This window comes from Apaloderma vittatum, unplaced genomic scaffold, assembly GCF_000703405.1.
Source record: "Apaloderma vittatum isolate BGI_N311 unplaced genomic scaffold, ASM70340v1 scaffold7733, whole genome shotgun sequence".
NCBI lineage: Eukaryota > Metazoa > Chordata > Aves > Trogoniformes > Trogonidae > Apaloderma > Apaloderma vittatum.
This window is the reverse complement of record NW_009708533.1, coordinates 19427-46805: the sequence shown is the minus strand read 5'-3', so window position 1 is coordinate 46805 and position 27379 is coordinate 19427. Positions and strand designations below refer to the sequence as shown.

The 27379-nt window shown below is 37.6% G+C and overlaps 1 protein-coding gene across 1 annotated transcript in view; it reads right to left on the bottom strand.

The window, feature by feature from the left end:
• MSH2 (mutS homolog 2) overlaps window positions 1-27379 on the bottom strand; it is a gene marked incomplete at its 5' end in the record, with an annotated part of 49210 nt that overhangs the window by 4518 nt on the left and 17313 nt on the right. The window contains 8 exons of the mRNA XM_009866590.1: window positions 2017-2264; window positions 2658-2862; window positions 4256-4501; window positions 6206-6303; window positions 8738-8888; window positions 9901-10024; window positions 14813-14922; window positions 19655-19854. Of these exons, the coding sequence (XP_009864892.1) occupies window positions 2017-2264; window positions 2658-2862; window positions 4256-4501; window positions 6206-6303; window positions 8738-8888; window positions 9901-10024; window positions 14813-14922; window positions 19655-19854 (1382 nt within the window). The remainder of the gene's footprint in view (window positions 1-2016; window positions 2265-2657; window positions 2863-4255; window positions 4502-6205; window positions 6304-8737; window positions 8889-9900; window positions 10025-14812; window positions 14923-19654; window positions 19855-27379) is intronic.

Here is a 27379-nt window from a genome sequence, read left to right as displayed (position 1 = left end):
CTAAATAAAGATGGCTTGTTTCAAGATGCTATACTTCGTCAGCTCTCGTTCTGACTAACATTCATAGTTTCACTGTATGCTTGCAGCAATTTATGACTATACTTGTCTTCAATCCCCATGCTGTACTAAGTCATATTTTAAGCACTGATTTGATCAAGACATTCAGAGGGCTCTGAACCTTCCCTCAGTGGAAGGAGCTCAACATGTGCTGGAGAAGACAGGAAACAACAAATCACGAAAAAAATCACAGCTCATGAAGTGCCTGAACAGAGAGAAAAACAGAGTCCATTTCTAAGAAATAAAGATCTAAAAAGATAAGGACACAGAGTTAAAAGAAACAAGACTGTGGCACCCAGACATCCTCCAACCAGCTCTGAGGAGACTCTCAGTAAAGCCAGAGAAGAGTCATACTTCTGGTCTTGCTTTGCTTTCCCTTGTTGAGAGCAACCTCTGAGCTTTACAGAGAAGTACCCAAAACCTAATTGCAAGTCTATAGGCACAGGGGAATACAAAACTAGCAGTGGTCATACAAGTAATCAAAGGGCAAGAAATGAAGTAATTTCATGGTTTTAAAATCAGAAGAAATGAGTGAGAAATAGCCAATAATACCACAGAAGTAAAACTAGCATGGTGCCACTTCAGTGATGCTCAGACCAGGATACTATACAAAAACGTATCTATGCATTATCTAAAGACACTTAATATATTGGTGATAGCTTAGGAAGATTATAAAAACTATCTTTAAAAGCATAACAGTAAAATTTAATTAATGGACAGCTTGTTAAGTTTCATTCTGGAACAATATATGCCAGAAGGAATGAACTGAGAAGCCCTACAATGACTAAAGAAACCAGAAAATATTGGGGAGTGTTTTCAGGATGACACATACTGAATATGCATTAATGATGCAAAACAGAGTTACTAACTAGACAAGCAAAAGCAAATATTTGCTATTGTGTCAACATAATAGAACAGCTTTTAAAATTAGGAATGAAGTTCAGCAATTGTACCTGTTAAGTAAAACCCAAACTAAAAAGATAAGTAAACATCAGTCTCCAGGATTTGAGACATGAAACAAGGACTAGGTCCTTATTCTTAACAAGGATTGATGATACTTAACTGTTCTATAAAAGATAATACCCAGCCCTTCAAATATTTAGTATTTGAGACCAAATCACTCCAACAAGGCAGTTGTTGATCAGATCCAGTATAGCCACAGCATCCTATAGTAACCATGTTCCATCCATCTGAGTGTAATCTTACTCATTCCTTCATTGTGAAACTCAGAAAAAGAAAATTAAGAGGTATTTTTAAGTGAAAACATTGCGTAACAGTACCATGCCCACATTTTAAATAAAAATCTCAGTCCAGAGGTTGGCAATCTGACTGAAATGCTCTCTTAGGAACAACAAGATCACTGTGGGGTTTGCAGCTAGATTAGAATGCCATAACTGACCACACCTTGCAAGTCACAGTTCCACAGCCCTGCTTTATTTAGCATAAATATGGGCTCCTGCATAATTTAGCATAAATAATATTAATTTAGCATAAATAAAGCTCCTTGCTCTGAAGGGAGCAAGAACAAGTGACTGGGGATATAGAGAAGTAGGAAGAACCGTTTATTGTAGTTAACAAATGAAATTTATGCCCAATTAAAAATTGCTTAATTTAATACCAAAAGAAATAACTGCATCCACTAAAGGATTTTAATTAAATACATCTGATTTATCTTAGACTAACAAAATGGGCTACTTGCTTTACTATGAGGACATTTGCTAAAAATTAAACATGATTTTTCCTATCTCAAACTACTGCATAAATTGGGCACCATCTTTCTTCAATGACTAAGCCTTACTACAATGAAATAGACATTATTAAAAACTGTCAGCACACGAAAGCTGCACTCGTTTCATTTAAAATAACAGTTTAAGGAACATAAGTCTTTTCTATCAGCAGGTTAAAATGGCTGATTTAGGAAAACATAAAATAATCTTTACATTCACCACTTAGTCTTACCTTCCTTGACACGATAAAGCATCGTCAATGTGTCATCACTGGTGAGAGCAGTAACATGTAAGTTATTCACTGTTGGCACTTGGTCAGCAAGAGCTGTCAGTTCATGGAAGTGTGTAGCAAACATACAGAAAGCACAGATTTTGCTAGCAATGTACTCCGAAATAGCCCATGCTAAGCCAAAGCCATCATAAGTAGAAGTTCCTCTTCCCAGCTCATCAATGATTATCAGGGAGTTTTCGGATGCCGTCCTAAAAATACAAGGGCATTTTACAATGCTTCGGAACAGTAAGAACTCTGGATATTGGAGTACCACAAGTTATGCTGTGGAAGCATAGCATGAAAGAGGCAAAAGACCTTCCCTATTTACATAATATACAAACAAGGCACAAGCACAGCATCATGCAGATTACTCCAAATTACTTTGTGTCCCATTTAGACTTTGGCCTCCTGGTAGCAGCTCAGTATAACCACTGAAATAAACAGAAGGCTACTTCAAGAACTTATGAGCCTGCTAAAAAGGACTTGAGATTCTCCACTGAGATCCTACATGAAGGGAAATCTTAAATGCATCTTAGAGCACCTCCTTTCCCATCAAGCCCAACCAAAAAAAAAAAAAAAAATCAAATAAGCACAGGACTTACCTAAGGATTGAAGCAGTTTCTAACATTTCAGCCATGAAAGTAGACACACCTTTCAGCTGACTGTCTCCAGCTCCCACTCGAGCCAGGATACAATCCACAATAGTTATTTCTGCAGAGTTGCATGGTACAAAACACCCAATTTGGGCCATAAGAACAATCACTCCTGTCTGTCGTATGTAGGTTGATTTTCCCCCCATGTTAGGGCCTAAAGAAGAAATTTTGCAAATTAATTAGAAAAAAAAAAATCACCTTTCACAACTCAACAGCTCTTTTAAAGGAGAGCACATGCTAAATGAAAACAAAGAACTTTAAACTTATTATTCTCTTGACAGGAAAGATTAGAAGACTTGTCTAACAAGTGTAACAAGTAGTTCCACTACTAAGTCGTGCTTGTATGTCTTATTGAATGCTGCTTTTTCAAAAGATTGAAGAGCGTTAGGGATATTCATAAGTTTTAGGACTTCTCAGAAGTATAAGCAGTCTTCTAAAACCCATGTCCATACCTAAAACTAATAAGCTTTTAAATTAAAGTGATCAAGATTGCTGCTTAAGAATGAAAATAATATGCTTTCAACCTCAAACAATTACAATTTGTCTGTAAAAATGAAACAGCTCAGTTACAGACTGCATACACGCTAATGGATGACTTAAATTACAATCTAAAGGGATTCTGAATCAGCAAATCCAGATAATAATTTAATTTTAACTGAAGTACAAATGAAATGAAAAGCATTTTCCAGAAAACTGATCATTAAACCAAATTTTATGATTTTGCTACTCAAAATGTATGTCAAGGACTGCTGGATGGAAGTTATAATTCAATTAAATCTATAAACAGTAAAAATGCTTTCCTGTGTAGTAAAATTATCTTAATTACACCAGAGAATAGGGGAGGAAAAGGGTAAAGTCATTCAAACATGTTTTGCATTTAAAACTGACTTAAATAATAAACAAAAAAAAAAAACATTAACGAAGAGGCTTCTTAAAATCTTAGCTACATAAGTGCCTACAGTACTAGTGGAATTTTCAAAATCACTTAAGCAAGTTCAGGTTCTTCAGCTCCCAAGGCTGCCCTGGCTTGTCAAGTTATATTGACTAAGGCAAAGAATACACATATTAAGGAAGGACTAATTTCTTCCTGTTCTAGCAGCCTCTCTCTTCCTCCCAAATGACTATTTCTAAATCAGTGATCACCTTTCCCAAACAGTGCAGTATAACTTCACTCATAATAACTAATTTCATGACTATTAGTTTGGAAGATAAGAAGTATATCTGCATGTGCATAAACATGTAGAATAACCACTATTAAAGGAAATACTTCACAAGAACATTGTGGACACTTTTTTTTTCTTTTAATATAATGAACAATGAGAGCTTATAAATACCTTCCCTTCTTTTCCAGAGCTAAATCTTATCCCTCATACAGAAAGATTAATAACTTGCTCACTGCTCACCCTTCGTTGATTAGAGGAATTGTTCTGACAGAGTTTTATTGGGTTATTTGTTTGTTGTTAAGCTGTTTCTTTCAAAGATATCATTATTGGAAACACTGGAGACATGTAAAACAAATAACAGAAGGAGAGAACAAAAGTATTTACCAGTAATAATGTGGAACATCTGCTTGCCCTTCTCAAATGTAACGTCATTGGGGATGAAGGCCACTTCGTCTTGCACTTCAATGCAAGGATGCCTGGCACCTTTCAGCACAATCCTTCCTTGTCCCTTTTCCAGAATGGCAGGACGGACATACGGCACTGGCGCTCCGTTTGACACGTGAGCAAAGCTGACAATTGCATCTAACTGAGCTACCACATCATTCATTGTCTGTATCGGCTCTGCATAACCTGGTTTTGATCAGAGAGAGAAACAAATACAACAATTAGAAATGTTTTTGTTCTTGCTGGAAAGGCCTAGATTAAGCCCATAAAATGAAACTTGCATTAAATGTCAATTTTGTTTAAGATAGCAGTTTCTGTGAGAGTCTAAAGTGTAATCTGTGCTTTGACTACAAAGGGGACTTCTTCAGACTCAGAAGAAATGAGGCCACGTTGTTTATCTTAACACTAAATAACAAGAAACAACTTATCTTAGCACAGGAAGGCAAATGCTCACAAGGGCAAGATGGCTGGAAATCCAGTAAGTTTTCTTCCTCAGTAATACACTGCATTTTGATGCTCATGCAAAGACAATACACACAGTACTGGCAACTCAGCTCACAGCAACCCCTAATGTTTCTGTGACTGCTGGTATGGAGAGGTCCATAAGGTACAGGGCCTGTGACACCAGACAGCTAGACTAGATGGCCCACCACTCCCAGTACTGGGTTTGTTTTTTAATTTTGGTGGTTTGTTTTTTGGCTTTTTTTTGTGACCTGCCAAACAAGAGTCCTACCTGGACAAAATACATTTACTCTTCTAACATCATCTCTTGAACTGGCTAGGTATAGATCATTAAGAAGACTCTAAGTCACTTTTGCTCAAGAATTACACACATAATCTAGTCTTTTTCACTAAATTGCCTCCACTGGGGAAGAAAAATGCTTTTTAGATAAACATCTACACTCCTAAGTCAACAACTGCACACCACAGAAGCTTTAAGCAGCAGCAAAAGTCTTTATTCAATATACTAGGTGCTTACAGATGACATACTGAAGCTAATCCTGCCACGTAACAGCCTATTAGCTTTCCACACTTATATAAAAACCTTAGTATGCTTCACACAGTAAAACACCACTTGAAAATTACTAAGATAACAAAAAAATAAAATTCTAACAATCTACTGATTTTGCAATGTATTGGCAAATTCCTAATCATGACAACGGGTCAGAGCTTATGAAAACTTCCACCATAACTTAATATATGCCCAAATATATTAAATATACTATCACAAAAACCGTGGAGTTTTTATTTTTTTTTTTATTTTTAGTATACTTAGTGTTATCTTGATATTCATTAGTGCTTTCACCTTCCACTTCTTTCTTTCAAAGAACTAAGATCTGTTCTCCTGGAACTAGTGTGTTTGGGAAAGGCAGTATTCATAGAATCCTCCAGCCCAAATTCCCTAATGTCTCTTCTCCTTTTGGTGAAGAATAGTAAAGAATGCCTTGTAAGCAGGCAAGCTTGTTGCAAAAATAATTTTTTATTATACCACATAAGCAATGACTAAATTTATTGCATACCAGTGTTCCTTTTTCACCATCCCTCACAGACCTCAGGTCTCATTCCCTCAATTCCCTTTTGTCTTTCACCTTAGCCTACTCTTTGGGTGGAAATGTGGCATTTATGGGCATTTTATTTTTTCTTTTATGGGATTAGCATTCGCACAATGTTCTATCACTGTATACTTGTAGCAATGCCAGGAAAGGGTCTGACTACAGAAGACAACATATTTCAAACTTTCAACCACTGTTTAAAAGCCAAACTTCATTCTTCACGCTAATTCTTTGGGAAAAATCATGGTCCTTCTCTCTAGAAGGACCTACCTACAAAGTAACCTCAAGTCCTCCCAGCATTCCAGACTATGATACACATCAACACTGACATATTCACCTGAAGCAATGTTAATGATTTCCTTAACAATTGCATCTTGAGCCTCTTCATACTCTTCTCTGTTCTTTATATATTCATCATTGACGGAGCTCAGTTTGCTGTGAACAAAAGCACAATATTTAGAAACTGTGATGTTCTATCTTCACTGCTACAACAACAAACTTCTGGCCTCCTCATCTACAAGTCAGTAACAGTTGTAACCATCTGTTTTAACAGCAAGAGTCAGCACAAACTACAAGGTAACTAATCCACATCAGAATATCAGTAACATTAAATCCAAGTCAAAGATCACTCAAAAGGGCTAAGATAGCAATTGTGGCCTCTCTGAACACAGAATTCTTAAAAGTCTTCGAGCATGCTATGTGATAAAGCCTTGCTCTAAAGCTGAATTTCTGGCCATTTTGTACTAAATTGTGGCACGTTGTAGAACTGGCAGAGAAGAATTGCTGCTAAGCAAGTGTGTAATTAGCCCAGAATCCTACAAGTGGCTTATCAGAGCCAGAGACATTGACTTCTTTCATTTAGGAAAAACCTCAGTGAACTACGGTCACTAAGAACAGGTTCTAGTCTTCAAAATAAGGTAAAGTCAAAATGAAGAGAGAGTTTAACCAAGTGTTTATTCTTCTAAAATTCATCTCCAACCACAGATCAGGGTCTGCAGGGCTGAATATGAAAAACACCCAAGTAATGGATCCACACTATAAGAAGTTAGGCTTGTGCTTCTAATACCATCTACAGAAGCAACTAAAACTTAACTAAGCACAGAGAAGTTGGTTTTATTAGTAATTTTTCTAAGGGAAAGTAACAGATGACATCTACAGCTTTAAGTATCATCTTCTCAGTTACAGAAAAGCCTAACTTCAGCATTACGTTTAGATTCACAACATACTTAGAACCAAAAAAAAGAGCTGTTTTAAATTTCAGGGATGTTTTGAAAAAATATCTTCTGACTAAATGTTAAAACAAAATGCAATTAATGTTTACACTTTGTTCATTTAAGTAAATTGGTGTGAAATACATCAACATATTGGTTGGCGTGAACCAATATGTTTGCCCTCCTTTTCAAAGCAGAGGATTTATTACTACAAAAGTGAGTGATTAACAGCAACAGTCACTATTATTAACAGCACTGGCCTGAAACTAACCTTGCCCTGTAGGCAGTGCTCCTCACACGTGTGTGTCAGTCAAGATCTCTCTCTCTCAATAAACTCACTTCTCTGATGCTAACTCCAACAGGAGCTGCTATACATAAAGTGACAGCAGCATGGTTTGTCTAAAATAGAATGCATGATGTATTTATCTCTGCTATATTTACCCTTCTGTATATAACACATGCAGCAGACTCAAAGACTAGGTTTTTTTCCAGGACCTGTCACTGACAGACAAGGAGGAGTTTGTCAGGAGGTTGCTGACTGCGGGTGATTATTAGTGGCATTTCTTAGGGCTGATACTGGGCCTGATACAAAAATTTTGGAGCCGGAGCATACGGCAAACAAGGACAGGGTGGGAGAGGTGCCATCCCAGGCTGAGAGAACCTGAAGTCAGTCCGGAGAAGAGAGGCACTAGACTCTTCTTGGAGGTGTACAGGAAAAGAATGAGATACTAAAACCCCAAGCTTCTGCAAGGAAAATTCTCATTAGATCTGACTAGCAAAGTTTTCACAAAGAGTGGTTCTCCACTGGAACTTGTGCCCCACCAGGTTGTGGTAGATGCTGGGGCACCTGGACAAGGTCTTGAGCTACCTCATCTAACTTTGAGATAGGATCTGATTTCCAAGGTGGCTCTGCTTTGAATGAGGGAATAGACCAATTAACCTCAAGAGATTACCTACAACCTAAGTTATTACCTGATTCTGTATATGCAACTTTCTATTTTGATTGTTCTGTGTAAAAAAACCACTATGTACAGAAAGCCCTTGCTCCTTCTAAAATGCACCAGAAGAGCTAAAAATTCAACAAAAAGATTTTTTTCTTGGCTGACCTGTCCAGACAGGAGACACTGAAACTGCATCAATGCAATTAGCCAGAAGAGTGAAATTTCTGAATAGCTTAACCTATAAAGCCTCAGAATCAATGTTCAATATACAGGACCAAAAGAAATCAGAGTGTGATTTGGAACAAAACAAAACACAAAAAAAGGGTAATCACCAGCAAAACTACTGCATGTCATCTTTGGCGATAAAGATAAATAGCTCTTCGCCTATTGCAGCTTGTGAAAGTATATAAACACTCACAGTGAATGCAATTATGCTACTAGCTGCAGCTAAAACTGAGAAATTAGCCCAAGTGAAAGGACCAAAAATAGCTAGCAGTTGGCAAAGTAACTGGATAATGCAGCTTTTAACAGGAACTGTTTGTCTACTTCTCCCTCATGCCAGTCTTGCTCAATATCTCAATTTGTGAGCCAATCAAAAAGGTGAAAATTCAGCCATTCAAGATGTAGAGAAACCAGTTTACTGGCATAATTATAAAGAAATTAACTATTTTGTTTCTTTCACAACAGGCTTGAGAAGCTACTAAGATGATCTCATACCTGTTAGTGAATTTCACACCATTCTTCTGCGTATCAACTATTGTATATTTTGAATTGTTGCGGAGAACCTTTTCCTCCTTGCAAGTTATTCGAAAGTGATGTCCAAACTGTGAATTTGTCTCCAGTTTGATACTTTTTCCAGCTTCCAAGCCTTTCAGAAGAAACAAAAAACTGTATTAGCAAAAATCCTGCAGCCTGTGCTGTTTTTATTCCTTAATCCTCAGTTTGTATGATATAGCCCCTCTTAGATGTGCTATTCAGTACACTTGCTTTGGTTCTGTTACAGGTATGAGAAACACCCAGATCTAGCAGAAGTTTAGTGATTCGTTCTCTTCTCTTACTTTGATACGCTCTCTAACTGCATATTCAAATTAGGTTGGCAATTATTGTATTGCTGCATATTCTCCAGAAATGTGACACGTGCTCACAGCACACCGCAAGGACATCCTATATTGCAGCTGTAAGCAAATCAAGTGTAGTCTTGCAGTCGTTTTACTAATACATGCTTCTGCTGGAGAGATTTCTCATTTCCTCCCTACAATCTCGTCTTTCCTTTTCATCCATGTATCTTGTTCACACTAAAAAAATCAAGACTAAAAAAATATGCAAGCCCTTAAAGGTGTAATCTAAAATAACTACAGTATTACCAGTTTTCCTTCTATACTTGCATTTAAAAAAAAATATTTCTTTAAGTTACTCTTCAAATGTCCAATTCAGCTGTACAAGCAATTTTTTTTTTTGCATAGGATAATTATTTAAATGTCTCATTTGCTTATGCATTACATTTTGCAAGGAACTTCAAAATAAAACTAGCATGTCCCGAATTGACACTCAGAAAAAATGTACAGGATGGGTAAAAAATTTCAGTGCATGTCCTTAAAGGTTGTAAAATAGAACTAGGCTTAGCCAAAAGCTAGATGTGTCACAATTCTACAAGACTAATTCAGCAGTATCTTGCAATATAATTGGTAACTTCTGAAATATTCTGGAATGCCATCCTTAAATAAAATGGCTAAATTATAAACCAAAAATCACTTAAAGTCACCCCAGACTAATAATAAAGTAATATAAACATCCCTTAGTTCTTTTAGACCAGCTTTCATCACTTGATCTCAAAATATTTTACAAAGGGTGTAAGAATCAAAGGCACTTTCATATACTACCTAGTTCTTTGGCTGCACTCTTTAAAAAGGACTGCATTTTTTCTTCCAGTTCATTCATTTTCTCTCTTAATTCTGTCAAATTAGGATCAAAAGAAGCCTTGACAAGAAATTCATGGTTCTCCACCTAGGGAAAAAGAGCAAGAAAAAAATATTTTTGTAAACATAGGCAGTAAAAACCAAAAACCATCCCCTCACTGATCATATACAGTGAAATGAATTTACTTAATTTATTCAATTTCTTTTAGTTATCTTTTTGTAATGCAATGCTGTTTGTGACAAGTGTTGTCTGATTTGACTACAAAACTAATATATCTCAAACACTTTGTTTTCTCAAATGACATACTTTATGCAAGCAAAATATTCCAATTAGACTCCTTTACTTTGAAATTAAATCATCTGCACATTTATTTGCATACAAATAATTGAGCAGTAAGCAGGTAAAAAAAGGAAGTCAGAGGAAATTAAATTGTTATGTACATCATTGTTACATATGCTAGCCTGGACCTATGCAGCTAATCAAGAGTGTAAAGGGTTGGGGTATTTCAAAATAAGAAGTCTTCAGAAATAAATATTTCTGAAACAGCAATTCCAGTCCACAACACACTCAAGAGGTTACAGCAGGAGCCTACACAATTTCACCAAAATCCCAGTTATTGCAAAACTTTCCTTCCTATCTAAAGATTTTCAGAGGCACAAATTAAATGAGTCATATTTCAACTTTTTCCTCTCTCTTCCCCATGCTCCCACTGCCAGGCATGTGTTTCTGCTGATCTTACAAAGCCTTAAGTTTTAATTGACAATCACAACTTGTGACTACTAAATAAAAGAAACTTGATTTTTAATACAGAAATGTCTACAATCAACAATATATTAGCGCTGCCCTCCAACAAGAAAACTAAGCCCTGGCTTTCTTATTACTAATATATTTAATTTAATTAAGTTAAAACAAACAAACAAAAAAACCCCACCTACTTTCATGAAGCTTCCCCTAGCTGGGAACTATCTGTGAAGCTGTCCACAAAACAGTTACAAATACTTTGCAAAACATAGCAGGAGATGTAAGGAGAAGAGGAAAGGGAGGTTCGCAGTTCCATTACTCCTTTTCAGACAATGAAAGTATCGCTTCAGAAAGCACTGACCAACAGGAACCATAACTGCAAGAGCTCCCAACAACAAGCACTTCAAATGTACAGTGCATCAAAACAAAGGTAAAAGCATTAGGCCAGACTCTCAGGTTTTGCAGCAACTTGGAACTAAGACCTGGGAATGCAATATGGAGATGAAAGCCACATTTGAATTTGGAATGGAGGGACAAGTATATTATCATATGAAGAAACTGCATAGCATACTGTATGTTCAAAGGATCGCTACTTTATTCTGAGAATGATCTTCTCCCCAGAAATAATTTGATCTTCCACAGAAGTTACATCATGGAAAACTGAACCTTTGGTGCTTATTTTCTCTGTGCAATTAGCAGCACTGGAAGGCATTAACTCAGCCTGTTGTTTTGGTTCCGGTTGTGCTGTGTGCCAACACACTGCAATGGCCAAGTTCTCCAGTTGCTCAACCAGAGATGCTGACTCCACAAAGTAATGGATTACAACAGTTTAAAGGACCATCTTGAAACTCGGCCACATTGAGAAAGGGGTATGAACAAATTCATTCACTGTTGAAGTCCCTGTTGATAGACCTGCTCCTTCCACTCCCTTAATAAATCTGCTAAAAGAACAGCAATAAACATTTACAACAGAGCATGCTGCAAAAATGAGGATTCCTCCCGGAACCAAAAGGAAAAGCTGGAATGCAAAAAAAAAAAAAAAAGAAGCTGGAATGCAAAATTACTTTCCAAAAGGAAAGGCTGGGATGCAAACACCACACACATGCCAGCCCTTGCCACAGCTGGCTTCACTAGACCACCAAAGTTGACAATCAAGTGGAAAGTAATTTTGTTTCACAGCTTCGAAGAATTATCTGAAGCCAGGAATAAACTGCAGAAATCTCATAACCTCAAGAGAAGGAAGGTCACATTCCCAAGGATCACAGACACAAGAGGGCACCCGATCTGGCTGTGGGTTCACCCAAGATTGCCACAACTCAGAGGCTGACCAGATCCCAAGCTGTGTCCTGCAATTCCACCCTTCAGGGCCTCCTCGCCGCAGACAACACTTCATTTCACTGTAAGCAGAGATCCATATGCAGCTAGAGCTTTTGATGTGGAAAAAAAAAAAAAAGTTGTTGCTGCCTCACCCACCGCTCAGTCCAGCGGTCACGGGGATGGAGGCAGCTTTCATGTGCTTGTTGCCAACCCATTACAGGTCCTGTGATGACAAATGAACCCAGAGGCTGCTGGTAAGTGAGAAATAAATCCTAAACTGCTATGAAGTTTCAGGACAGGAGCATTAAAGTAAAATTACTTCAACTTCCATTTATATTAACAGTCTGGGTTAGGGACTGCAGCAGTTCAAGAACTGTTTTGCAGCAGACCAGGCAGTCCAGCTGCAGCCTAAGTGCCTGGTGGCCTTTCCGGGTGCAGATATCAAGATTTTAGGACACCTAGCAGCCTAGACCCAAGTACCTCAACCAAAAATCTGAATTTAAAATTAGTAAGATCCTGGCTGAAGACAGCTTTTTATGTATTGCATTATTCACCCCAACTGTTACAGGGCAGTTCCCTCCTCATTCAGACCTCATGAAGTAACCCTTAGCAGGTGACTAAGAGAACTGCTCCTTCTGATCACAGTCTGAGTAAAATCCAAGCATGATCAAGTGAATAGAAAGTATTTTAAAATTAAAAGTTCAGCTAAACTGCTAAGGAAGAAAGATGCTTATGGTTTACTAAAAATAATAAAAACTTGTGCTAGTAATTAATGTATAACAACATCAGGCACCTACAACTGCATTATCTGCTGACATTCCTCTCAAGCATTTCCACATTTCCACGGGATGCTCACACAAATGAGGTGACAGCAACTGATCTGCAGACTCTGGGACTATGTTAAGCAAGCTAGCTAATGTGAATAACAAGCCCCTCTGTAAAAGGCTTTGCTCCTAATAGTCAAACCAAAATACTATATACTGAAAGCACTAACAAACTTTGAAGTTGCCCTGACTTAAGGAGGAGGTTGCAGTAGACAGTTTTTCAAAGGTCCCTTTTGATACTGTGAAAGACAGGAATGGAAGTGACAATTTCTCAACTTTTATTACAGTAGGTAAGTGACTAACGACATCCCACGCTTTTTGAACTTAGATGTTTCTTTTTACATTAGGATGAATTATTGGCAAAATTTAGTTGCTACGACAACCTGTCCTCCAATCACACTCAAAATAGGGTTGGCTATTTTGTTTGAACTCCCTAGAAATCTACGAGGAACTTCAAGTCAAAGTTCAAGTTTCAATACTCATACAAAGTTTATTCTTCTGATAAAACCAGTGTTGGCTTATCTAGAGTTATTTTCCAGTATCTTTAAGGGGAAAAAAGGCCAAAATCAGACACATTGTTTTCTATGGGACTTGATTAGAAATAACTGACGTGTTATTCTGTTTAGAAGGACAACAAAACATTTTTTGAGTTGAAAAGAAATTTGAAGAGCTGGACTAGGAAGGGTGAAGGCTTGGAACAGCTGTTAGTTCTAAAGAAAACAGAGTCCCAGGGCATACAAATTGCATCAACAGATGGCCTGTAACTCATATAAAGCTATAAATTTCTTCATTAGCATATATCACAAATTACAACAACATATCAATCAAACAGTCTTTCCTTAAACAGTAAAATAGTTGATGAATGCATACACAACACAAAGAGGTAAAATGTGGTGTTTCTTCCCTTGGAGAAAAACAAGCATGTTCGAAATTTTAAAGTCATTACCGTTCTCAAAAGTTCAATGCCTTGCCCTTGCTGCCAAGCCTTGGCACAGGGCTAGGTAAATCTTGGATTTCTAAAGTCAGCTGAGACTTACACTTAAGACAATCCTAAAACCCGTCCAAGATTTCAAAAATAACTGAAACATCTTATTGAGAAAGGAAAATTAAATATGTTTCTAACAGTGTATGTACATTTCAAAATGCTTCTCACTAATTCGCTAACAAATATAATGGGAAAAGATTATGTACAAAACTCACTGAAAACCTTGGCATTGTAACACGCAGTTAAGCAATGGTTCATGTTTTCGCCCGTATCTTAAGTGTTCCATGTTAAACAACAACAAATCAGTCATTCACATTCATACTCATCCCTTCCCCTTTCTGCTACAGATTTAAGAAATTCTAGAATTTAAAGAATGTTCCTTCCAGCTTTCTTTGGCCAGTGTTTCCTCTGAAAAAAAGGCCAGTTTTCCCTTGCAAGCATAGACCTATCATCAGGAATATTTTACAAGGAAGTGTAGATGCAAGGCTAAGATAACTGTAGTAGCTTTCTCTCCAGTGAGAAACATCTTTACACTGGGAAGTAACATCAGTCTTTATACCTAGGTCAATCATTTTTCAGAGAAGCAAACTGTTAGTTATGACTACTTAATCCCACCAAGTAGAACCAAGTCTAATAAACTTTATAGAAACAGAGAAATATGTAATAAACCTAATCTGGCTACACTCTAGATTTGAGAACCATCACAGTAACTTCAAAAATATGAAGCAGAAAAGTGGCAAAATACCTTCCCAACTTTTAATTCCGGTGAGTTTTTTTTAAAAGTAGTTTCAGGTTCACAGTATCCATGTACCCAAAGCATTTTTCCATTGTGTAGATCATTTCAGACAGTAGGTGAACAGCCTGTTAATATTCAACTGCTATATTAATAACAACCTTCATATATTCCACAGCTAAACTAACACTAACTGATGATCAATTCATTGAGTGTAGACCAGATTGCAAACTTCAATAAGAAAGTTTAATTGCTTCTCACACACTAGCCCATACCTTATCCATGTCCAATGTTGTTTCTATCATCTCCAGAAACTTTGAGAAGTCAGAAGAGATATCATTAAGAGGTGTTACAAACACTGCCAACAGCAACATCCGATGAGCTCCTGTTAAGAACAAACAAGGAAAAGTATCACTCACAGAACTCCACAACTTTACTAGAATGCACTTATCCAAAATAAACAGGACTAGTTAATTTTTAAGATTGCTTATGATTATTTCACCACATCTTTACAGTCACTGATTTTTCCAATAAACAGTATGTCATTAAAATAGTCTTTTCGTTAGCATAGATGCTGTGTAGCACCAAGTGTAACTGCACAGCACAGGTATTGGTTTCAAGTCCAGAGAACACTGTAAGCACTGAACACAAAATGCATTTCATAGTTCCCTTAGTACGCACAGATATTTCTTTCACAGAACTGGCAATATTTTCTTCAGGCCTACAAACAAGCACCTCTTCAGCAGCCAGCTGTGAAAATGCTCTGACAGTCAATGAATGTTTACATCTTTGCAGCCACTTCAAGCTGTGATTAATCACAAAATGATTACCATATATATGATTTACACAAAATGCCTCAAAAAGAATCTAATACTCTCATCTCATAGCCATGAGCTTATGAACAGAACTACGATACTTGCTTGTGATGTTTACAGGCAAGGCTTTTCACATTAACAGAGAATTAAGCTCTGGCTGCTCCAGAACCTCTCAATTTCTTACCAGACTGGGGAAAAAGTCCTAATCTTTCCTAAGAAAAATTTCTGTAGAAATCTATAGAAGTCACACAGTAAGGACATGATTACCCAAGGGAATCTCTCTTCTCTCTCAGCAGTAACTCAAATAGAAAGAAAAAGTTTGGTTTGTTTCTTTTTCCTTCTGTGCCTTTTTGCTGCCCCACTCCCTCAAGCTTTTGAAGTTAAAGCTCTTAAGTCATTAGTATCTATTATTAGAGAAAAAAAAATACATGTTTTTGAGAGATTATTGAAGTTGTAAAAATGGAGTCTTCTGCTAAAAATCTTCAAAACTAAGACACCTGAAATAAAGTACAGCTTGGTTTCTATCAGAAATCTCTTGCTGGCTCTCAGTCACATCTGTTTTGGCTCGGTTTTTTTCCCTTCCTGTAAGGAGACATATCTAAACCAACCTAGAAGATAAAAGGAAGCAGTAAAGTAGTAAGAGACTGAAGAGCAGAAAAGACATTTCAGATCCATTCTTGAGTGGATTTAGCAGTTTCCAGTGCACCAGCTGCCAGAGTGCATAGCACACACAACGAAATGATCTTCAGTATTCTTGAATCAATCAAAAAATATTGTGCTTGAACTTAAAGTAGCAATTACAAAAAAGTTTAATACCATTTCATTATCTAAATTTGAAGAGTACATCTTCAGATACCATAAGTAGATGTCACACTCAAAAATTAGAAAATATTTATTTCAGTAAAATACTAACGTGTTTACATATATTTGTGATATGGTTCAAATTGATACATTGTAAAATTGATTTGCACTTTCAATCCAACTTCATGTTCAGCATCCAGCACTTGAAGGAAGTAAAATACTGAAGTCAGTGAATACTGAATATTTATAAAAGCTATATACTTTTTTTTTAAAGCTTAACAGTTGGCATTAAGAAAATATGAGCAAGAAACACCACTGAAAAATTGTAAATTAAACTCTAGTTTGTCTTGCACCTGCATTCATAAATTCATATAAAAGACACAAGGGAAGGCGAGGGGGAAATAAACCACTTTTACACCTTCTCAACATTATTACCATGTAAGCTAAGCACGGAGAGAAAGAATAATAGACCTACATACCATCAAAAGCAGATATGAATACTGATCACAAAGTCCATCTCCTTCCAGGTACAGTTTTTAATTTAAACCATAATTCACTTACTGAAGCACACAGATAAGCATTTATTACACACGTTAAAGACTTTACTATTAATATGGTTTAAAACATTATACAAAAATTAAACCTGAGCCATAGTCTCCAAACTTGAAACATTTATATAGTTTGCTTGGCAGCAAACAGAAGTATGAAAACTGACACTATCAAGGGAAAACAGACAAATCTCAACAACTAAATGCATGTAAACAAACCATTTTGATGGTACAAAAGGTCTTAAAAAAATGATGAGGTAAGAACACTGAGCAAAAAGTAAATTGGCATAAAATATAGTACAGGTTTACTAGAGGTGGCTCATACTTGAACAGCAAGTGCAAGGTTTGTCTGAGGTAACTGACTGGCTAAGGCAAAGAGAGCTCTGTAGGTCTACTCTGGGCTCTTCTAAAGCATTCAGTGTGGTGTCACATGGGGTGCTAAGATGCAAGACTCACGATTAATACAATGATCAGGAGGCAGATAAAGAGGACATCGCTCACTTGCAAAAGATGAATGAGCTGGAAGGACATCAGCAATACAGTTCCTCCGGAGCTCATACAAGCATTTATCTTTAGGATGTGTGAATTAATAATATTAATGCACAAAGGTAGGCTGCTTATAAAATTCACTAATATACACAATGTGGAAGATATCAATAGGTGAAAAATCTCAGAATCACAGAACTGTTGAGGCTGGAAAAGACCTCTGAGATCATCAAGTCCAGCCTATGACTCAACAGAACAAAACAAATCAGGAACATAACTAACTGACCTTGAAAACAGGGCTAACAGAAATAAAGTAAATGTTAACAGTAAGATGATGCATTGATAGATGAATGAATTTCCACTTTGAGTAGGAGAATAATCAGCTGGAAATGACAAAGGATGGGAAACAGCCAAGTTCGATCACGATACTGTCATAACACACCAGTGCACCAGTCGTTGAGGAAACACTACTGGGACATGCACCAAGAGGTATTTCCAGAAGCAGTAAGGGGGTACGCAGACCACTGTATAAGATAGGATGAAAATACATCTGGAACCCAGTGTATCCTGTATACCCAGTGTATACTGTGTACCCAGTGTATTCCTGTATCCTGCCTATTTACAGGCTTAAAATAAGAGATGGGAAGGAAGATGCTTCAGCAGCTTCCTAAATACAGACATCTTGTAAATACTTATATTTTATGCCCCAACAATTTGAGTAATGGACAAGTGCTCCCTTTTGCCAGTAGCAGCAAAATGATTTGATGACTCAGAGTCCTTTCCTCTCTTATGTAGGTTTCTTACAACTAAAAAATAAAAGTAGTCATGTTCATTACCCCACTGCTCAGCTTTCTCCATCCATAAAAACAAGGGTCTCAAAGCAATGCTTCATACTACAGGAAAGGCAATCATTGCTGATAACTTCATGGTGCAGTTACTCTATCTCCCCATAGGCATATATGAAAAAAGAAAGTTCTGAAACTGGCAGATACCCAGAACTATCAAAAAGTCTTTGACTTTCCATCTCGACAAGTTTTTTTACAGTCTTAAACAGGAAAAAGATCAGATCTGGTCTGAATCAGGCACATACATTCAAAATTACCAAATCATTTTGTATTTGAAACAAGGGCATATAAGTACAAAGAAAAATAAAAATAACACCTTTAACCTATATAGGGCTGATGAATGCCCTACAAAAGCTGACAGATTCAAGTGTAGAACAGCAAGAACTTTTTACAGTCTATTAATTTTTTTTCCATATGGTGAGCTTAGCAGTTTGCCTTACACAGCTTGCTTCTCAAAACTTCCAAAAACAGAATTGTTTTCCTACACCAATGTTACGACAGAGAAACTCTGTTGATCCAAATGACAACTAATACAAAAAGAATAAACACAGGAAGTGAGCATTTTGAACTAACATTTCAGATTAAGATGGAAATCCAAGACCTCCACATCAAGGCAAAACAAGTAGAGTCTGTCTGGAAAAGTCAAAGAAAGGGGCACAACTGAGGCAGCTAAAGCATGGCACGGCTCTTTAAAAAAAAAATGCTCTACCTGCCAGTTCCGTCCTAGTTTTATGCCTTAGCTGCTTTCGGAAATAATACACCCAGCAACCAAAAATTAATATGATTAGTATTACAGAAAAGTTTCATTACTTAAAGTCATAAAACTATAGCACAGAAGTCTAATATACTGGATGACATCACTGTCTACTGTAATACAGGAAAGAATTTTTTCTAACTGAACCATTAAAAAAAAAATCTCTTTAAGGCTTTGGTGGTGCTTGCTTCATGCAAAAGAGATTTTCAAACAAATTAACAGGCTTCTATAAAAATATGATTTCTGACAGGCTAGGACTGCTGTTGCTGCACTGAATCACCCTCATTATGCTGACACTATCTTATTGTGCATTCTCTTGTTAACACATAGAAAAGAAATAGCAACCTTGGTGTTTTCTAGATTCACTTGTCATAACATTGAGTTTCCTACTAATGTAGATCAGAAGAACCCCTGTCAAGGTACTCTTATCAAATACATAAGGAATATATAAAAAATTCATTCAAATTATACCGATATATACTTTTTGTGTGTGTCTAATTGCAACCTAAAGTGCAAAGTGAATACAACAGTACTGTATAAATGGCATCTTGCCTGTAAGTTCATAATACAAAATTGGTCAAGAATTATTAGAGACAAATCAGTGTGAAAGATTACCAGACCATCCCATAACAGTTCAAGTATTTCAGTTACACACTAATTGGAATGCTTTTTCACATAAAGATTTTACTATGTTGATTTTTAAGTGTCTGATTGGTATTTCAGAACTTCACCTCATTTCAAATTCAGATGTCTTAAGTGTTATTCCTGCAACAAAAGTACACAGGAAAAAAGTAATCTTCGGAAATCTACTCACTATTTCTTTGCGTTATCATGTATCATAAACCACTGAAAATAGGGGGAGCATTACCTTCATGCTGTTCTAGTGCTTTTACAACATTAGGCAGTTGATTAATAGCCTGATACATTCGGTAACAGTCCTGTAAGTTTGCTGCTTGTCTCTGAAATTTCTTTGCCAGCCGGTTAAGATCTGGGAAGCGACGTAAGAGATCTTCTTGAAGGTACTGTCGTAATTCTGGATCCACCACAAAAGCTTCAACCAAATTCAACCTAGGTAAGAAGTTCATGAAAATGATTAACATGCATGGTCTATAATTCTTTTATGTCACTAATTAGAATGAAAACATTTATCTGGCAGTTTCTATCTATCCTTTCTCTATGGCTGTATTCACTGGCCAACGTCCTTGATAAAAGAGTAAATAAAACTAGGACAATGCATGAGCTGAGAAGCAAGGGTATTTAGCCTATATCATGTTTCTGTAGTTGGAGTATCTAATCAAGAGCACTGTAGTGAAACTGTTTCAAGTGCAAATGCCAACACATATTCTGTAGGTAGGTCAAATCTCAGGCTCTACTTCGAGATTAACCCTTTCCCTGCACTATAAAAAAAAGTCACCCAGTTGTCTACAAAAAAGCACAGATATTCAAGTAGAAAAACCCACACTGAAAGAGAAAGAAACACTCTTGGCTGAGTTTAGCTGCCTGTGGTAAAGGCCAGCGGTAACACTGTGCAGCTGGGCAACCCTGGATCACAGAATCAGCATCTTTGAGGTTGGAAGGCACCTTTGGACACTGACTGCTGCAAATCCTTTTCTCAAAGCAGGGTCAGCTAGAGCCAGCTCACCAGGACTCTGTCCAGTCACGTTTTAGATATCTCCAAGAATAGCCTCTATATGAACCTCTGGGATACAACACTAGTAACTGTCCTCCAGTTGAACTTCATAGCTCTGATCACAATCCTTTGAGCCAGGCAGTTGGCTAGTTTTCAGTCCACCACATCAACTACTTAACTAGTCCAAAACCTCATCAGATGTAGCAGCAGACAGTGACAAAAATCTGCTTAACTGCTCTCCCCCAATCTATCAATTTGTTGCAGAAGGCTATCAGGCTGGTGAGACATGATTTTTTTCTTTCATAAATCCATGCCAACTACTATCCTGTCCTTAGTACATTTAGCAGTGCTTTACAAGATTATCTGTTCTATCACCTTCCTAAGGATAAAGATGAGGCTGACCAACCTGTAATTCCCTGGATAGTCCTGCTTGCCCTTATCGAGGAATGAAAGAAAAATAAATGTCACTCCTATCTTAAGAAGCCTCTGACAACTATCACGACCTTTCAAGATTGGTCCCACCATGACTTCAGCCAGCTACCTCAGCACTTGTGCGGGTACTCCTCAGGTTCCACAGACTTGCATGTGTCCAATTTGTTTAAATGTTTGCTAACCTGATCCTCCTCTAACAAGATTCTGGTTTCTTTGCTCCAGCTTGTCTGGGGCTTCCTCTGCTCCACTCAAGAGCTACATTCAAACTAAAGCACCTGTTCTTGGTTCTCACCTATCTATGCTGCAGCCATGCCCGTGCCTGGCCATGCACCCCACTGATCCAGATCATGACACACTGATCACACTGATGTGACTTCCTTCCTTCACCTCAGATCATCACTGTATTACCAGATATACCCCCTTTTCCTCATGCAGCTACTGGGGGACAGCAACCTCATCAATGAGGGTACTGTCCCTGCCTGCCTCGTTGTCACCATTGACTCCCAGCTTGCCTTTCCTTTGGCCTGCCATTGCTGCTGCTTCCTGCTCTTTTGTTCTTTTGGTTGTGGTGTTTGGTTTTTTTTAAATAGTGAAATAAATATTCTTTAAGTGCTGAAAATAAACATAAATGTCAACAAGAAGTGACAGAGCATTAAATTATATTTTCCCCACTAATATCGAAGCGAAGTTTCATACATTTCTTGCTTTTTTGCATCAGTTAACACTGCCATCTCTACACATTTTGCATTACTTTGTATTCACAGTTAAACAAAGAAGTTGGATATTGTTCATTTGGGAATGCCAGAGAGGTCAGTATTCTTTGGCTACTCTTTAGGAATCCGCATGAAGAACTGTGCCCCCTTCAGAGACTTCCACACATGATACACTGTGTTAATTTTTGGTTAATCACATTAACAGGCTGTCAATATCTCGGCTTCAGCACAGAACTTAATTACATTTAGAGACATGCAAGCAGAGAAAGGACAGCTTTCACCACATTATTTCTACTGTTTTCTTTACTGGGAGAAAAGTGCATCTGTTTCAATAACAGAAACATTTGCATCTGCAAACCACACTGGAAATTACAATTTTATTTTGTCATTTTGAAAGCAATAATCTCTATACTACACTATGCAGTCTTCTGCAGAGGGCACTAGACACTGCAAACAGTACAAAGAGGTTAAGATAGTACACTGCCTCAGCTAATGAGTAAAGACAGTAGCTCAAGAAACAAAGGCTTTGTCTACAGCAAGACAATAGATACCAATACCCCTGCAGAGGTAGCAGTACATTACTGTTTTTTATAAATAACTCAAAATTAATGACTTTCTGCTACAGAAAGTGTTCTACCCACACCACTTCAGTATTATACTGAACAAAATCAATGAAGAAGACAAGAGAAGAATCCTACCTCTACATTTATTCATTCCACTACCATCTTAGTAAGTAAGTGTAAAGATTGACATTACTGACTGCTTTATTTCCAAAAAGGACAGGAAATATGAGGAATCTCTGAAAGATGCATTAAAGCTCCAGCATATACACAAAGCTTATGAGAAGTAAATAGGAATATACTTATCTACTGCCAAGAACACAGAACCAGAGTTGTGTAAGAAATGTTGCAATACTCAAACATTCCAATTCTGACCCTGTGTTTCCAAGCCTGATTTCTAGCTTTCAAGGCTTCTATCAAATGGTTTGGAGGAATAACAAGAATTACATGATCTTGTCACAGTAGATACATTGCCATGTTTACCAAAACCCCTACACTTCATCTAGCAGACTTGACTTAAGACTCGCATCACAAACCGTTTTGTCAGAAGCACAAGCCACAACTGGTGATTGAACACACAAGACCAGATTGGGTTTTTTATATAAAAATAATAATAAAAAAAAAAATCACACATATAAAAACTCCTGAAGACATCAGATACAACTGTTTAACAGCCTAAATATAAGCCCACTAACAAGATGTCTGCCTACCTTCCCCCAGGGATTACAGAAGGAAGAAACCCCACCTGCAGGTCTTCCCCTCAGAGTATGTTCCCACTCTGTCCGAGCTTACTGAAACTAGGGGCAGTACCTGCCAACTTCTTGTTCTTCACAGGAACCAAGTAACTCGGTCATTTTTAGTCCTATAATCTGGAAACAATTCTTTTGGCAAAAGTAAGATAGGATTCACTGAAAACTTGTCAAAAAATCACATTCATATTTTCTTACTGTTACCTTGCTTCGTCTTCAGCACGTTATAGTCATGGCAAAAACACATGAGGTTCTATTTATTCCCATGTTATGTCCTCTCACTTCCCAGGTGATATGCAAAATTTGAAAACCTATTTATTCTCAATTATCAAAATATCACCACACATCAAACCTTAAAGAGGCATTAGTCACAAATACCTTCAAGTTTTATTATCTGTAAAATTGCATGAAGTTGTTTGAAACACCCTTTCTTCACTTAAAAAAAAGTACTAGGAAGAAAGCAAGACACATCTGGAGTGTTTATCCAACTATAAAAGTGAATTTTAATCTAGAAAAATACTACTCCTATCTGGGGTAGAAAATCAGGGTTTGGTGGTTTTAAACAACTTGTTTAAGCTACAGACTACTCCATAATTTCCACATTGAAACTTCCAATATAATAGCTGCTTTCTCTGATTCTGAGACATGCAAGAATGCAAAATTCAAGTTTGCCCTCTACATTAGATACCATTTTGCCCTCTCATGGCTTATGTTTAAAGCCAGAGCATTTAGTTTCTCTTCCAAGAAGTCCCTACACAATCAGTAATGCTGGCATATGGACACATGGAACCACTTCTTGAAACTCAATAAATTTTGCACTTGGAACAGATCAGCAGCAACAGTTTTTATAATGCTACCGTACCTTATCTTTGTGCAGTTGGGTTTTAAAGACTTGGCTTTAACCTGACACACAGGTGCCCAACATCCTTTCTGAACCCATGTAAAGCTCTGTAAAACACCATCAGATTAAATTCTTTCTTTCTGTACATATTGTTTTATACTTATTCTCATCAAAATCCAAGCCATGTCTGTCCTGTGCAATCAGATTGCCTGTTGTGGTTTTCATTAGAAGTTTGGCCCTTACTTGTATTAGCTATAAAAATGTCAGTACTTTACTAGCCAGCTGCTATCTTGATCATCAGAAAATGTCAAGTGCGGCCTCTGGACTCCTGAGCTTACCTTTGCCAAGATTAAAACCTCTTTTTTGTTTGTTTTGTTTGTGCCTTCTACACAAATAGAATTGCCTAGATTGGAGAAGACGTTTAAGATCATTGAGTCCAACCATTAACCTAACACCACAAGTCCTGACTAAACCACATCCCTGAGCACAATGTCTACAGGACCCTTAAATACCTCTAAGGAAGGGGACTCCACTACTGCCCTGGGCAACCCATTACAATGCCTGATAACCCTTTCAATAAATTCTTCCTAATATCCTAACTTAAAGCCATTTCCTCTTGTCCTATCACTTGTTACTTGGTTGAATAGCCTGATCTCCCCCTCTCTACAACCTCCTTTCAGGTAGTTGTAGAGGGCGATAAGGTCTCCCCTCAGCCTCCTTTCTCCTCCAGGCAAAACAACCCCAGTTCTCTCAGCCACTCCTCGTAAGATTTGTGCTCAAGATACTTCACCAGCTTTGTTGCCCTTCTCTTGACATGCTTCAGCACCTCAATGTCCCTCTTGTAGTGAGGGGCCCAAAACTGGACACAGTACTCAAGGTGGGGCTTCACCAGTGCTGACTACAGAGCAATGATCACCTCCCTGCTCCTGCTGACACCACCATTCCTGATCCAGGCCAGGATGCTGTTGGTTTTCTTGGCCACCTGGGCACACTCCTGGCTCACATTCAGCCAGCTGTCCATCAACACCCCCAGGTCCCTCTCTGCCTGGCAGCTCTCCAGCCACTCCTGCCCAAGCCTGTAGCGCTGCTGGGGGTTGTTGTGGCCAAAGTCCAGGACCCGGCATTTGGCCTTATTGACATTCATACAATTGGTCTTGGCTCATCGATAAAGTCTGTCTAGATCCCTCTGCAGAACCTCCCTACCCTCAAACAGACCAGCACTCCCACCCAGCTTGGTGTCATCTGCAAACTTACTGAGGGCGCACTTGATCCCTTCATCCATATCACTGATAAAGATGATAAATAGGAGTGGCCCCAGTACTGAGCCCTGGGGAACACGTGCTTGTGACCAGCCAGCAGCTGGATTTAACTGCAGTTACCACTACTCCTGGGGCCCAGCCAGCCAGTTTTTCACCCAGTGAAGTGTATGCCCATCCAAACCACAAGCAGCCAGATTCTCCAGGAGAATGCTGGAAACAAGCCCTTCACTTTCACCCTATGACTCAGCTTGTTCAACAGCCTCTCGGATAAAAGCTTGTCAAAGACTTTGAAAGCTCTAATTTGTTCTTTTTTTTTTTCTTCCTTTGTCCACAACAATGACAATTCAAAGAGTTCTCAGATCAGCATGATACAATTTTCCTCTGCCAAAACTATGCTAATTAGACTAACATCTCATGATCTTACTAGTACTATTCTGTCTTCCATCCCTTGTATTTGCCAGCCACGAGTATAACGCTGACAGTTTGTGTTCATGCCATATTTTGCATAACAATCTCCTGTATGGTAAGAATACATACAAGGTTGCTGAACAGAAAGGGCTGCATTAAGATAGTGCAACTACAAGCCATGTCTAATACTCACAAGTAACTATGAAATCAAATGACAGGTTGTTTTTAATATAAAGCTCAACTGAGGAAACAAAATCAAAAAATACAAGAAGAAACAAATCTAAGGCAGCACAACCAAGATAACAGAAGCAATTATAACTACTGAAACCATACTAGAACATGTGAAATATTTGTTCCAAGACAGTTATTTAAATTTGCAAAGTCAACCAGAAACACAGAAGACAAGATTTCGGCTAATATAACTGAAAACCAATGCCAGTAATTTTCTTGAACTTTTTATTCCCTGCTACTCAAAACCAAAGCTATTCATCAGCTTTGAATTCAATGCAATACTAAGTTACATTGCATGCAGTGTGCTCCAAGAGGCAGAAAAAAAAAAAAATCCCACCTATCTCCAAGTTTCTGTTGGATATTCTGGAATCCAACTGAAGGCATTTCATCCTTTATCATGTTTTATTGCCCAGAGGCATCTCTTGGACTTACCATTAACAGACAAAGGAATAACATTCCACCTCGAAAAAGTACAACAAAAGTCTCTTTCAATCTAACAAATGGCACACACTTTGCCAATTCTCATCAGAATGCTTCAGTCCCACCTAGGTTTACATCCCATTTGACAGCAGAAAAGATTGCATCTTCCTTTGCTACAACTACACAGCATTTTTCAACATGATTTTAAGATTACTGCATTCAATAATATCACAACACAGAGGTTGTCAGGAGGGTTTAATTAAATTCTCTATCTAGCTCTGTAAAAGCCTAGAAATATAAGTTAATAGAAAAACATTAATCAAGCCTGATTTGTATACAGTTTTCACAGAAGGACAAAAAGAATTCTGTCTGTAGAAATAACTAAACTAACAGACTAGAGTTAGAATGAATAGAATATTTTTAATGCCTGAGCAGGATCAACCAGCACCAAAAAAAAAGTTCACAAAACACTGAACAGTACAACAAGTGAGCTATAAAGCACCCAGGTTTTCATCTGTCTTGCACTGACACTCAGCAAAACCCTGGGCAGTTCTGAGTCTCCCTGCACATGCAGAAAGGAGAACCTTCCGTCAAGCATCTCTGCTCAGAAAAAGGGCTTGGTGGATTTTATTGTATTATGAAACTTGGATCCATATATAATCAGTAATATATATATTTAATAATGAGTAACATATATACTTAATTGCTACTATAGTGTAGTAACTTAAAATCGCAAATTCTAGTAGACATTTTCATGGGGAAAAAGTGTACTAACTAAAAATTCCACATGACACAATGAAAAATAGCGTTAACAGTGTAATCAAATTAAGAATGCACTCTTTGATGGAAGAAGCTGGCTGACTTTAAAGAAGACCTTAAAAGATTCCAACTCCCCTGGTTATACAACAGCCAAGTCTTCTGAAGAGCATACATTTGTATTCTCTGCCTGTTTTCTATGACTGTAGAATAAGATTTTTCTGCCCAACTGTTTAACTTGATTATAGAGAATTTTAGCAGAGCAGCATATTAAAGACTGTTTTAAAATATGCTAAGAGTTTCATCTCACTAAAAAAGTTTCAGAATATGCAGTTATACTATTTAATTTCATACTTCCCTTATGCAAGTGAAATAGAAAACTCTTCATGTGTGTTGGTTTTCCTCGGGTTTCTTTCAAACGCTGATCTCTTTTTAATCCAATGTAGTTGAGGTACACTCTCTCTGGACATGCTTAACCCAGACACACAAACCTGGTAAATTCTTCTTTTCTAATCCTAAGGAATTGACCAGAACAACATTAACAAACTACAGCCTTGAGTACCACCTTTTCAAAGGAGAGCAGGGCAAAGACAA